General features: G+C 36.0%; 1 protein-coding gene across 1 annotated transcript in view; it reads right to left on the bottom strand.

Moving 5' to 3' along the window:
• Stim (stromal interaction molecule) overlaps nt 1-15926 on the bottom strand; it is a 148124-nt gene that overhangs the window by 31204 nt on the left and 100994 nt on the right. Inside the window, exon 6 of the mRNA XM_089644470.1 lies at nt 3909-4108. Within this exon, the coding sequence (XP_089500596.1) occupies nt 3909-4108 (200 nt within the window). The remainder of the gene's footprint in view (nt 1-3908; nt 4109-15926) is intronic.

Genomic DNA, 15926 nt, shown 5'->3' with positions numbered 1-15926 from the left:
AACATTTAGTAACAGTGTTAATAAAAAGAATAAACAACAGCGGACCCAGGATTGACCCCTGAGGCACGCCAGAAGTAACTGGTTCCCATGTAGAAGTGTGTCCTCGTAATGATACGGCTTGTTGTCTTTTTGTTAAATATGAGATAAACCAACGTAATAAATTTCCTCTAATTCCGTTGTACATAATTTTTTTGATAAGAATAAGGTGGTCAACCTTGTCAAAAGCTTTTTTGAAATCGCAATATATTGCATCTACCTGGTGGCCTCGATCCATACTAGTAAATAAGAAATTTGAGTAAATAAGTAAATTACTCATGGTAGATTTGCCTTTTACAAACCCGTGTTGTTGTTCAGTAATTTTGGCAGCAAGCTGGGGATATATATTGTTATGGACAAGTCTTTCCAATAGTTTAGGGATCGCCGAGAGAATGGATATTGGTCTATAGTTTTCCACTCTTTGACGCGAGTCACCCTTGTGGACCGGTATAATATATGCCAACTTCCACCTATCAGGGAAAACTCCATCACTCAGGCATTTATTAAATATTATGGTAAGCGGCACACACAGTGACGACGCAGCAGATCTAAGGAAAAACGCCGGTATTCCATCGTGACCCGCACCCTTGTTTATGTCCATCGATTTTAAACTCGAGTGCACTTCTTTTTCCGTTAGTTTAATTGTGTGAATGTGCGCAAGTCCAGAGTCCTGAACTTCCTCAAGTTGGTCAATGTTAATAATTGGGTCATTGATAGAGGAAGGTTCAAATGTTGACTTAAAGAATTCAGAGAACATATCACAAATTTCCTGGGCATCGTCAGATTTGCGCCCTTCGAAGGACATTGCAGCAGGGTATCCATCAGACGATTTTAATGAGGATATGTATGACCAAAAGCTTTTGATGTTATTTTGAAATGAACTTTCGATGTTGTCAAAAAATAACCTTCGGGTTTCATAAGTCAATTTTTTGTATGTAGCACGTAAGAAGGAAAATTCACGATAATCAGAAAGACCTTTATATGTCTTCCATTTGAGCCAGACTTGCCTATTAAAACAATTGATCGTACCTACAATGTACCGTGAAAAAGTCTTGCCTATTACAACAATTGATCGTGCCTGCAATGTACCGTGAAAAAGTCTTGCCTATTAAAACAATTGATCGTACCTACAATGTACCGTGAAAAAGTCTTGCCTATTACAACAATTGATCGTGCCTACAATATACCGTGAAAAAGTCTTGCCTATTAAAACAATTGATCGTACCTACAATGTACATACCGTGAAAAAGTCTTGCCTATTAAAAAGTATAATATTGACACTTGGATTATAATTATTATTCAAACATTTTTGTTGATACTGAGAGTTCACTAGAATGGATCACAGATACCGGCGTTATTAATTAGTCTAGTACTCTAGTACCAAGTAATAAAGTGTATTTTTTACCTGTTATCTATCAGAGCACTTGATCCCTCACGAATCAGGATAACATCACTCCACGCGCTATTATAGTGATTGTTATCAGTGCATTATGATATAATATAATAATCTCTTATCTGACAAACACTTTAGATGTCCAATCAATTTTGTAAACCCCATATTTAAGGTTGATTGATATCGAGAAAGTGAAGTGGGCGAAACACCGCTATGTGATACCTATCAAAACTTCAGGAACCGAGATACAAAACAGGGAAAATGGAAAGGCATCCATTTAACCTGTGTAAACAAATTTTACGAAAAAAAACCAGAATGGGATCATTTCCGTTTTGCAATAAAATTTAATATATTAATATTTAGGCTTGGGTCAGTAGATTCGGCATCGCGGAGCCTGAGAAAACGGCTTTCAAAATTTGAACCCAAGTGTTTTATCTGTGCCCGTAGGAAAGATTCCAAGAATTCCAATTCAGACCATCATTTATAGTACCTGTGCAAAGTTAAAATCCGTTTGGCAACATGGAGCCTGGAAAAAACGGCTTTCAAAGTTCGAACCCAAGTCTTACAATAAGGAAGTTGAGTGAAAAATATTTTGACTTGTAAAAAATATGTTCATGTAGATCAAAAAATATCGATTCTAAATATATAAATATATTTCTATATTATTATTCTTAGAATTAGTTAAACGTTCTTGAAAAAGCATTAAATAGCAATAAACTGAATACGCTCCACGATTGGTCGAAAGAATTTTGACGTCACATGTGTCGTGACTTGTACGTACAACGGATCACCTATGGTGCATCTCTTTCTATTACATGAGAGATGGTCGGTTTAGATGAGAGAGGTGTATAGGCCAAACGTTTATTTGGGTCAAATCACAGCCGGTCGTGGAGTTAAAGCTTCCAAGTAAGTATATCAAATTATTAATTGTGTTCATTTGTACGTTACGATAAATATAATACATTTTTACAGAATAAAATAAATATAATCATTGCGTATTCTACCCATCTGACATTTACCAGGTATATTTATTGATTTCGCATGACATGATAATTATTCTCTACTCATTATAATATATATTATAATGTGGTGATGGCTTTTAAATATTTCATCTTTTGTTTACCATATAATAAGGCACTGCTGAAAACCAACTGCATTCCCGGAGAAACCCCTTTGTCAATAGGATCATGTGAAAAAAATAGCTCCCATCTATTGTCAAATATATGTAGGTATTTGTTGTTATTATTATATGAAATGGATTTCTAAAGATACATATTCGTATAGTGCTTTATAATAATATGTTATTTATTGCATCGCTTAGAAGTTTTTATTATTATACATGTCACATTACATGTGATACACTTCAGGCCGCCGCACAGAAAAGTCTCACAGTGAACTGGGCTATAAACCGTTATTTTACTTTTGGTCTTTACTTTTCTGAGCGGCGGTTCTGAATTGGCGCGGGGCACGTCAACAAATAGCGACGGCAATACCGTACTGGGCGGAAGAAGCAAATATTCTAACTTAAAATATTAATTTAACTATGAAATCTTAATCAATTTTCTTTTTTTTTTTAATAAGATCAATTCTAATAGACGGTTAACATTGGTAAAAAAATTACTGGAATTCCTTATTGAAGAATTAAATTTTTTTCCATACAAAATGTTTAAGCGACGTGGTTCTCACAGTTTGAATGACGTCACACCCACACCCCGCCTCTTACCGCTCGGATTCCGCTCGTTTTGGCGGACTTAATAAAATTCAAACTTTGAGAATTAATTTAACTATGAAAACAAACTTAAAAAAAAAAAAAAAAATACTTGTATTTAAGTTTGAATGCGAACATTGATAAAAAAAATTTAAAAAAATGGACTCAACTTCCATACTGTGCCCATAGGACTGAATTTTTTTCTGAAAATGCTGCTATATCGAGATATTATTACTGATTCCACTTCAGAACACAATTCTAAGTACGTTTGCAAAATTTCAGTCCGTTCGACGTCATGGAGCCTGAGAAAACGGCGTTCAAAGTTCGAACACAAGTCTTGGCCTAAATATATTGGGTTGATAACTTTGGTTTGACGTTATAATTCTTCTGCGGTTAACTTCTAGATTTGAATATAAAGCGTCGTTCTCTTTCTAACACCGTTTAGATCATATTTCTCACCAGTCAGTAAGGGAGACACAATGATTTCTATGAGACGAATAAGTTAGACTGAGGGGTAAAATGCTCAGCTGTCCCTTCTTATCACAAAACAACTCGTCACGCACAACCGTACACGTCGCTACTCAGACTAACCAAATTCTGGGCCCTTCTTCCTCTATACACAAGTATCCGAAACTCATGTTGTGTACTCACATCACAAACAACTCGTCACTCACGCCCGTACACATCGCTACTGAAATCACAGGTGCCAAGTCTTTACAAAGGTGGCTAAGTCTTCTCTTTACGTTAAAACCATCTTGATTTTAATATTACCTGCTCCAGTCTGGCCCTCTGCAGCTCCTTCTGCAGGTGATCCAGGGTCAGCTCGGCCTGGCGCAGCGACTCCATGTCCTTGAGCATGCGGTGCATCTGGCGACGGCTTGCGCGGCCCTGCTGGTATGCCCACCAACAGCCCACCACTACGCCCAGGATGAGCGCCACCAGCACACCATCCTTCCAACGATGACCGCCATCTGGAACAGACGGAGAAGTAATAGCAAACATTTTCACAAAGCTACAAACCCATCACCATATACAAACAAACCACAAGACATTTATAAGAAATATGGCGATTGGGCTACTTTTATGAATACATTAAGGTTTGTAAAAACTAAAATAATATGAAGAATATATATTAATTTAATGTAGATATAACTTTGTGGTTATCCGTTATAATTAAATGACACAATATTACTTTGTTTAAATCAGTTTTTAAGTCCCCGGCGCCGCCCGTGCTTTACGTAGAGTTTTTCGAAATCGCATACAGACCGCGAAGATCCTCGTGTTTTGAAGATCAATTGTGCAAAATTTCATCAATCTCTGAATAAAACTATAGATAAATCAAATCCACCCCGCCAGCCCGATATCCACCACACAATTCTTCTTTATAAAGATAGATTTAAGCCGCCCGGTTTCAGAACAACCGATGGCATACAAAATGATGGATGAACATATATTAGGTGTTGAACGCTCACTTCAACACTTAATATGTTCTGTCAGATCAATTCTGTTGCTTGTCACATCTTGCCGTTACAATTTATTCATATTGTCGTTGCAATTGACACTTTCCTCATAGAATACCTTTGCGGTGGAATATATTTCTCGTTTCCTCTTCGGGATTGTATGTTGTGTGCTTGTTGCTGGTTGATGATTAATGATTACATTTGAAGTCTATCTGGAAAGAACTTTCCTAGATCTTATTTTGGTGATCGTATGTTTGCGGATATTAAAACGACCGTGTGGCTGAGGGCGACAGATGAATGAAGTATAAATAGTATGTACGTTGTCCATTGTCTCTCTCTTGCCTTAGATTCCAACGGAACAACAACCTTACATTATACACCTTATAGAAATAAAGAACTTAAAAGTACGTATTTATCACAAATAATAAATGTGAGTAATTCGTCGGCTACGACACATAATTAATACACTTATTAACATTCATTTTTCAGAAGGACATGCACAAAATACAATAATATATTTTCAGATGCCGATATTTTCCATTTGTCCTTAGTTCAGTTTACTAAATGCATATTGAAGGAAAAAATTAAATCAAATTGTTAATTATGTACCCCCTCCCGGTGCTGTGTATAGATATCTAAGATATCTCACTTATTTTCAAGGGATTTTATGTTTTTTTCTGTATGTAACATGAATTTTATGTGGAAACTTCACTAGTTAATGCAACATGTAATTATTTATATAAAATTGTAAAACTGTTTGTTTCCCCATACACTAAAATAAAAATCTTAGGATAACGAGTTGATAGGGTCCCATTAGCTCAGTTGGTAGAGCGGTGCCGCGGCAAGACGAGGGTCCTGGGATCAAGTCCGATTTGATTCTATTGAATCTGATTTTTTTTTTTTAAATTTTCGTGTAAGAAACGTTAATATTGTCTTAAATAATTAAATTTTACAATTTGAGGTTTTACTCATTAGTTTTTCCAAAAAAAATTTAAGAAAAAGATTTAGCTTGAATTGGAGGTGATGCAGCATCATCCGTAGTTTTCCGTGGTTTTAGACTTATTATGCGCTTGTTACTTATTATCATAGATTTTGCAAATGATGCTTCACAAATAAGAAAGAATGCAAACAAAATTAAAGCATATTTAAGCATGCAGTTTAGTGCCAATAAAACAGCGTTTATTGAAATATAATTTTAACACTAAAAACAACAATATTAGTAGGTATCTTAATTAATTTCAATTAACTTAATTGTATGCTTCACTTACAACCTATTTTGATGTAGGTGACTGGAATGTACAATAAAAATATTTCATTGCAATGTTATTAATAGATTTTTTTTTTAAGTGTTAATTTTAGGTAAATATGCGAAAGAGAAGAATGAATAAAGTGTGTAGAGTGTAACAGAAGAGTTTTTTTTTTTTAATAAATTTTTTTTTTTATTAATAATTTTTCTGGTACATACATTGGTATAATTTTACAATAAAGGAAACACTTTTTTTTATATAAACAGTTAAAAAGTAAAGAATAATACATTTAGCAGATTAACCAAAAAAATCCCACATTAGCATCGCCAGTTCGTGGGTATACTTGTGTTTATTAACAGTAAAATTTTACTTACATACATATATTATCTTTGTAGAAGATTAGAAAATAAAATTGAAAAAATAAAAAATCTGTGTTTACTGAATAACAATTCAAAAGACTTGATTGAAAAATATAAAAAAATTAAATTAAAAATGTTAATTTAAAATTAAACAATAACTTTGTAAACATCACTTATAGGTGCTATAAGTGATGTTTACAAAGTTATTGTTTAATTTTAAATTATAATGTCACATCACAAAGTAACCGCTTCATATGAAGAAATAAAAATGTTAAGTTACATCAGGTCAGATGTTACAGCAGGTCGGATGTTACGGCAAGCAAATGTTTGTATCAATGGTATTTATCCAAGACTCAATGTGATTCATCAAACAGTTAAAAAGTAAAGTAAAACTCATTTAACAAAATAACCAAAAAACCAAAAAAAAACAACAAAAAAAAACCAACCATTTGTTAAAGTTAAAATTTTTACTCACATACATACATTAAGAAGATTTATAAGTTAAAGTCAACTATTAGATAATATATATAATAAGTGAAAATACAGGTCAGTACTATTAACGATGCATTCAGAATAATACAAATTCTATTTCATAAGTTCTTCAATTTCCCTGTGATCTTTTCTCATAAGCCATTCAGTGATACGTGTTAGTTATTGATATGGCCTCTAGTGACAGTTTATAACTCTAGAGGCGCTGTATAACTGTATACATGTGGTGTTTTTGAGCAAAGGTTGTCGCAGAGCAGTAAATCTGCGCACGCCCCAAGAAAAGAAGAACTGACCTATATTAAGTCTTACGAGTCGCCAAGACCAATTTACATGTCATTGTAGCACCAGCAGTTAACACATTCTTAATTGTGAAGTTCAGTCCTACTTACAAAAAATGACTAACATTACTTGCACTAAACTTGAATGGTAGCCAATGCTTTTTTTTGTCTTTCTATATTGTTGAAAAAAGTGAACAATGATGCAAAATTGTCTACAATTTGTTTCTGCTAGAAATAAAATTTGAAAAGCCATTTAACAGATATTACCAAAGCAACAACATATTGACGGTAAAAAGGCCACTAACTAACTAACTAACTAACTAACTAACCATCACGCCGTTTCCCCGCAGGGGTAGGCAGAGAGGACGGACCGCCAAACATCTCGGTCTTGGCACACACTTCTTGCCTCATTCACATTCATACATCGTCTCATACATACTCTTCTATTATTCTGACTCTTGACATGGCCCGACTCGAGTATCTGATTCACTTGATCGTGCCATGTCTTCCTCGGGCGTCCCCGACTTCTGCTACCATTCGCATTTGCATCATATATCCTCCTTACACTCCTATCTTCGCTCATTCGCTCTACATGCCCAAACCATCTAAGCGTCCCTTTCTTAATCTTACTCATTACGCTTACATCAGCCTTGCACTCTTTGCGGATCTCCACATTCCTCACACGATCAAACATGGTTTTACCACACATACACCTCAGGGATCTCATTTCAACAGCATTTAATCTAGTTTCATCCTTTCTTTGCCAGTTCCATGCCTCACTTCCATACATCAAGGTAGGTATAAAAAGGCCACCCTAGCCGAAATTGAGTTATGTACAGTTTTTCTCTGAATTTGAAGCTGCGTCGAATGTGCCAACTCTTATTTAGATGGAACAACATTTTTGACGATTACATCAAAAGCCCTCTGGTACTAGATATTTCTATACTGGTAGTCTCTTAGTAACAAAAGTATCTACAAGTTATCCAAATATCTTTAAAAATACCAAAAAAGTTTTCTAATATTCTGACCAAATAATAATAATAATTTTGATTTTCATTTATCTTCTTCTATTCTTCTTCAACCTTATAAATTATAAATAAAAATGTAAATGTTCGTTTGTTCAAAATTTTAAATCTCCAAAAGGTCTTCACCGATTGCTTTGAAATGTTGACACAGTGTAGAATTCGAATCAGGTGTCTTTTTTTATACCTGTATTATAAAGATGTCACCTGTGACACGCTTTTGATAACAATGCTTTTTTGATAACAGCACAATCTGTTGGACAAAAAGTGATTTTTTTAAAACAGTGCCATCTGTTGGACGTAAAAGCCACACGCGCTATTGTTTCTCTATCTGCAGACAGACTGAGACACAGCAACGCGTGGCGGGGTACAGCTAGTTAATAATTGTGATGTATGGTAATAAGTTGAGTATTTAAGCAATAGATGGCGCTAGTCATAAAGCTTACTCCAGAGTCCGTCAGATGTCGCTAGAGTGTAACAAGTACTTGTGAGGTTATAGTGACAGGGAACAAGCTTCTCGAACAAGAGAATTACCAACCCTCGGGTAATGAACAATGTAGCTAAATCCAGACCTATTAATTGTAACGTAAATAAACACAATTATATTAAAGAACCTTTTACTTTTTACAAAGAGTTCCCAACACCAAAATCTGCAAAGTAAGGCAGATATAACAAAAAAAAATTATGCTCATTTTTCACTAAAAAAACGTTATGCTTAAATGCTTTACATATGAGTAGGCTTTGTCTAGTTTACAATATTTTATTTACACTGCATTAAAATGAATCATCAACATTCAAAAGTGTTTTTTTCAACTTTGAGGATTTAAAAAAAAATATCGCAAGTTGCGCCACAATACGAAGTATGTCAAAAAAATACAAATAAATAGTAGTATATCTGTGTGTAAGGATAGAATGGCCAACCTTATGATTCCAGAGATAGCCTCATTTTTAATGTCAGTGCCATACAATTTTTTCTTAAAAAAATGATAACTCCTTCATTTGTACACGCAATTGCTTCGTACGAAATTTTATAGCATAGAATCCATTTCTAGCCAAAAAAATACCCTTGAAAATTCAAGTCTCTATGTATATGAAAGGCGATTTTCAGCCCACTGTGCGTCGGTATCATGATTTAACAAAACTGTCAAATGTTAATAGTTTCAAAAACCCAAAGCGGCTCGTGACTTTTAAGTGAGCAATAAGATTAAAAAATATAACTTTATTATGTTATATATGTTGTTGTAGGTGAAAATGATTTTTATTTTTTATCAATTTTTTTTATTTTTTGTATGGGGATATCCCCACCTAACTAAAATTGTCTTGAAAATCTCAATACAAAAAAACGACATAATTACAGGTTCATTAACATCAATATAGTCGTATTTTTCAATATGGCACTGTAATTTACTTAAAAGTCACGAACTGCCACTGCAAAAAACTCATGTTCATTGGAGAAATACACTAGGTTTAAATGTTGAAGCGATAACTTGGAGGTTGAAATTTAGAATGGATTGTGGAAGGTCCCGAGTTCAAATCCAAGTCACCACAAGAAGCATATGAAATAGCTTATGAATTGGTAGTTAGGTGTCCAGTACATTTATGGTCCTTCGAGCCGGATCTGAACCAGCGGCCTATGGATTTACAGTCTTAAACAACCAAGATTTCAAAAAGTTAATTCAGTAATTCGTAGAAGCCACCAATTTGACGAATTCTGTATAAACTTTTAGGTTGAAGAGTGATTTATTGAAACAGGTGTTGTATTATGTTTTACCTTTGAAACGAAGTGTGAAGTGGTTTTGCCAGGCAGGAACATACAAGTGTGCGTGCTGTATAGGAACTGTACCATTAGCCATGCTAATTATTTCCATCAGCTGGCAACAAACATTATTTCCGTATGTGAATGACACGAGAATGACATTCAAGTCATTCACAACACGAAGCTGTGTGAAGTGAAAATGTTTTTTTTTAATTGTAATATCCAGAATGTTAGGGTACGTATACATTTGCGAACCGAAACGCGAACCGTACCACGAATAACGGGAAAGCAACGAATTAACTGCAAGCGGCGTTTCGCTTCATTTGCAGTTGCTTCGTTTCTTTCCCATAAATTGGGGTTCAGTTCGGCAGTTCGGCTCGCAGATGTATACGTAGCATTAGATTTAGGATTCAGGGGTTTAACCTTAGGAGATATATATGCCATCACGGACTTTTCTGTAGACCTTTTTTTAAGATATACAATTCCGTACTAGATTGTTTTGATGTACTCGTATCTCATAAGGAAAGGAAACGTCCGAAAATATATATTTTTACGACTTGATTACAAAACATCCTCTTTTCTCTACTTTCTACAAATATAATATGCATGTATTACATATATATAAACCTCCTGGAAGAAATTCTCTAATTGTTAGTGAAAACCCTATCAAAATCCTTTGCGTAGTTTAGAAGAACTAAGTGCACCGACAGACAGACGCGGATAGCGACCATATTTTATACTATTTAGAGATGTTCTCAGTAATGTTACAGGTTTGCAGTAAAGTCAAATAATAATTTATCTTATTCCCTTCCTCACCTGTTTGTCATGCTCAAATTACACTTATTACCCGATGCTCTCACATTTATTTATTTTAAGGTAAGGACAAACTGTACCCACGTGTGTAAAATTTGAATTGTAGTATCAATACAAGCAACATTTTCGGCTTTCTGTGGTGGTAGTAGGAGATTTTCAAACATTGTTGGGTTATTCGTAACCTGGGAATGTTTGTCTTTCTTTTTAAAAAAAAAAAAAAAAAAAAATGCGACAATCAATGGATCAAATGGCATTTATTTTCATAGAAAATGTATGGATTGTAAGGACGGGTTGTTTCACAGAAATTCAAATGTAACATTGTCATCAAACGGTCATTCAGCGCCATTTTTTTTTTGGAATTGAAAGGTCCCCGTTTAATCCTGATTCTAAGGACGGCTTGTTTCACAGAATTCAAAGTTAAAATGTTTAAAGTTCTGTGAAAGTTCATTATATCATTATGGACCAGTTGCTTCACAGAACTGAAATAATAACAGAACTTGAATAAAACTTTAATAAAACATATTCCAATATATACATCTCCCAACAATCCTAAGCATTGAGAACCTCTAGCATGGACCTAAGAAGCTCTGAACAGAGTATGAGTGCGATTTTGTATGAATGGCATTGAAGCCAAATCTTGGGCGAGGGGAAATTGCCTGGCAGCCATCTTGTATGACTAACTTTTGAACTGATTTGTATGCAAAGTGGTGCATATGTTTACGAGGGATGGGAAGTCTGACAGAGATTTGAAAGAAGGGCAAATGGGGGTAACTACATTAATGGAGGACTGAACGCAGTTGAAGCTAAAAAAATTGTCCAAAGAAGTGAAGCTAGCAGTCCACAATGTAGTGCTAGTACCTACCCTGATGTATGGAAGTGAGGCATGGAACATGGCAGAGAAATGATGAAAGTAGTAGTAAAACCAAGTATGAACGTGTGAGAAATGTGGAGTGCAAGGCTGATGTAAGCGTAATGAGTAAGATTAAGAAAGGGAAGCTTAGATGGTTTGGGCATGTAGAGCGAAGAATTTTTTTCATTTTCCATATATCTGCCCCCTCACTTTATTTTAGGGCCTCTAGCCGCTTGCGGTTCGTTGTGCCTTTCCCCTAATTCGTGGCTAGGCTCGCGCTTCGATTCTTACGTGAATACGCAGCATAAGATAGTAATATTATTAATCTAACAAATGATATTAAATAATACGATTATAATGTACATAACTAAGGTACAGCACACCTAAATAATAAATCATTCATACTAAATTGTCTACCAGAAGTCAATGCGAAAATTCGATTTGAAATTCGTAATAGTATTATGTTCACGGGAACAATGCACAATGTCAGGAAACCTTGACTAGAAACTAGAAGCACAAACACTCAACACAGTCGCACACGTGAATACAGGCAGATTATAGTATGGACAAACGATAAGGGGGTAATGAAAAATCGAACAAAATTATCGAAGTTTTAGAAAAGTATTATAACACCGAAACAGATAATCCCTAAAAGTGAGATTTGTAACGATTTGCAAGTAAACTGATGTCGCCAGTTACATTAAGACATTTCGACTCCTAGGCCTCAGACAAGCCAATGAAAATGATTATCTGTTCAAAAGAATTACTAACCCAGTCATTCAATTAATAACGAGAGTCGACACGTCTGTACAAATATGCGTGTAACTTCGAAAATAATATCCGGATTGGCTTGAAATTTTCTGTGTGTGTACTTTAATAAATTTATATTACGAAAATGAAATAAAAAACTCGATTTTTTGAAAATTCTAACTGTATGTAACCCCTTAATATGTCACACACTCGAGGAAGATACGACACGTCTTGTCAGGAGTCAGAATAATATAAGAGTATGTATGAATGTGAATGGGGCAAGGAGTTTGTGCCAAGACCGAGTTGTTTGGCGGTCTGTCCTCTCTGGCTACCCCTGCGTGGAAACGGCGTGATGGTTATTTTGTTAAGGCCCCATAGTAAGCGTTCAAAGATCGTCTGAAAGGGAAATATGTAAATACGAATCTTAGAGGGAGCGCGCTAATATTAAAAAACGACGATAATTAAGCGAAAATGGTGAAAATATTTAATAAAACACGACTCGTTTGAAATAGAGAAAAAATCTCTCAAAAAATGCTATATTTGCTTTTAAAGATACGCTGTGATTTTTTTCATGTACATAACATTAAATAACAGAAAAAAATAATTTCGGAGCTTACTTTGCGATTTTTTTCTATAGAGGACACATATATTTTTTAGAACTTAAAAAACTTGTTATAAATCGATAGAAATTGGGTATGCGGGGGCTTAATATGAAATTTCGCTATAGGAGACGACCTCGCGGGTTTCTTTCTCCTTCAAATTATCCTGATGACCTTTTGACATGTGCACCGATTCATTGTTACGCGGATGACAGTACAGTTCATGATAGCTTTTTGTTTGACAAGCCCCCAAAGGGCACACAAACTCCAACGGCTCGGAGGGCTTTGAAGCAGAGAATGGACGGTTATCTCGAGAGTATTTCCTCCTGGGGTAAAAATAATCTCGTCGAATTTAATGTTTCAAAGACCCAATCCTGTCTGATTACGTCTAAAAGGGATCTAAATGATAATCTAGTCTCCTTCAACGGAAGCAATCTTCCGAACAGGCCTTCCATTGATATGCTTGGTGTAACTATAAGTGACCAGCTCAGGTACGGGGGCTCCATCGAAGCCGGAGTAAAGTCGGCCTCTCAGAAGCTGGGTGTACTGTACAGGGCCCGCAGATACTTTAATAATACACAACTGCTGACCCTGTACAAATCGCAAGTGCGCTATACTGTCGAATTTGGCAGTCATCTCTGGTCCGGAGCCCCTAAATACCTGAAAAAAACCCTTGACTCTTTGCAAAAACGGGCGGTCCGTTTGATAGATTCCCCAATCTTAACAAACGGACTGCAATCTTTAGAGCACAGGCGTCAGGTAGGTATGCTGTCCTTGTTCTATCGGTATTACAATGGAATATGCTCTGAGGAACTAGCGTCATTGATCCCTTCGGCACCGGTGCGTAGTCGGGATACACGCCAAACGCGCGCCCAACATTTGTACACAGTTGAAATTTGTCACATGAGAACGGGTCGCTTCTACGATTCGTTCTTAAGTTCAACAGCTCGGCTGTGGAACGAACTGCCGGTCTCTGTGTTTCCTCCCTCCTACAACATGGGACTCTTCAAGACCCATGTTCACTCCTTCCTCTCCACAAAAAGACCCTCCACACAGCAACCCCAAAGATGACATAGGCCCTGAGGGAAATTATTTACTTCAAGGCCTCCTGTGTGGAGTTAATACAAAAAAAAAAAAAAATCCCACAGAAAAAATTCGCACAGCGCGTTGGCAATCCCACGTCACCCCTCAAGTCGAGCGGGGAACATTTGTCTTAATTTGGCCATAGAAATACAAGCTGTGTGTTCTGTAGCCCCATTTTGATGGAACCACAGATTGGTTTCATCACTCAATTATTGCAATTATGGCTCAATTTTTTTTCAATTTTTCCTGAGGCCATTTTCAAATAAGTTCGCACAGCGAAGCCCCGATGCTCACCCGTCCAAATCATGGCGTCAACCGAAAACGGTATGATACAACAGTCACAATGAGACCCCGCCCACTTCCTACCCCCCCACAGGTCAAGCAGTGAATTTTACAAACGGGTCATTCTGCCCCACTCATAGACATATGAATATTAGTAGACCTGCCCTAAGTGATTAAAAGCGTATTATCCCCACTCCCCATACCGGTTCCATTGGAGCCGGCTGGGCTCGCGTATGGCCTCAAGTGAAATTTGAAAACGTGACGTCATCATTCTTGTGCGAACTATGGTCGAGGCATCATCGGTTCATTTTACGAAATAACACGGCAAAATGTTGACTTGTGATATGAAAACTTGTAAAAATAGATGTGAAAAAGAGAATAAACCCAATTGTCGTATTACATTCCATAAGTAAGCATTATTTTACTTTATTTTAAGCTTATTCACACCGTATTATATGGATCAGTTTTAGAAACATATACTATCACATCACAATGTAGCGATTCTCAAGTGTGCTCATCGATGTTTACTGGGGTAAGTAAATTATGAAACATTTGTAAAAGTGTCTTAACTAAATACTCTGAAACTAACTACGACTCTGCAAACAGAAGAAATTTACTTTGCCGAATTTGGACTTCGCAAATTAGTTCATAACGTGGCGAGTAATTTGCGCTCCCATGTAAAAATGTCTATTCATTCAAAAGCAGATTTTACTTTTAAGAACTAAATGGTGATATTATAATGCGAGATGCCTATTTACTGTCAGATTGATTTATTGACGAATCACAGTCAGCTTAACCCCCTTCGTTCTTCAACAGTTGATTTTACCCCTCGCCATTATCTTCTCGTCTATTAATTCCTATGTCTGTGGCCCCACTGTATAAAGGTGGCGGAAATGCATTTTTGTTTTTTATCCAGATTTTTTTTAATTGAATCAATTGGTCATTTTCTAAATAGTATAAAATAAAGTCGCTATCCGCGTCTGTCTGTTTGTGCTCTTAATTCTTCTAAACTACGCAACGGATTTTGGTAGGGTTTTCACTATTATTTAGAAAATTTCTCCCGAAAAGTTTGTAAATATGTATAATACATACATATTATACTTACATTAAGTAGAGAAAAGTCGATGTTATGTAACCAAGTCGTAAAAAAAAATATTTTCGTGCGCTTACATTACTAACGCTGCCTAAACCTTAGGAGATAGGTACATCAAAATAATGTACTACATAATTGTATATCTTAAAAAGGCCCGAAGAAAAGTCTGCGATAGTATATCTCTATCTAGTACTAAGGATAACCAACGGTAACGCCGTGTACACTTAAGCTAGTTTTGAATAATAAAAATATCACCCAAATGTTCGTTCTCCATTCTTCCCCCAGCCGCCAACGAGTAGGTACTTACCTAGGTATTAATATATTATGTACCTGTAAGTGACATGACATTGGGCCGCGGCATTGTTGTACGCCATCCATTATAATCGGCCTGGACCGTAGTGCTGCTGCGAAGTCGTTCCATGACCAAGTAATAATAATATTATTGGCGAATCGATGTTGTAATCGAGAGGATTCATCACTTTTTAGGCACGGTGCTTGACGACTAGGGTCTGCGGTCAAAAATGTACCACCAAAACCAAACATCGATTTCAGTGGATGTGAAACAATCTTTCTTTGAGCGCTAATTAGAGCGATTATATTGCACTGTCCCTCAAAATAACGTTCGTCGGAGCACTAGTGTTCCGCGAACTTGTCATAAATGATTCAGCCGATCGCAATAAAACATCGCAATCTATCAGGGCAGTTGCG

The sequence above is a fragment of the Hesperophylax consimilis genome, chromosome 21, assembly GCF_061612785.1.
Source record: "Hesperophylax consimilis isolate HC1 chromosome 21, BYU_Hcon_1.0, whole genome shotgun sequence".
NCBI classification, from domain to species: domain Eukaryota; kingdom Metazoa; phylum Arthropoda; class Insecta; order Trichoptera; family Limnephilidae; genus Hesperophylax; species Hesperophylax consimilis.
This window is presented reverse-complemented; position numbering and strand designations above follow the sequence as displayed.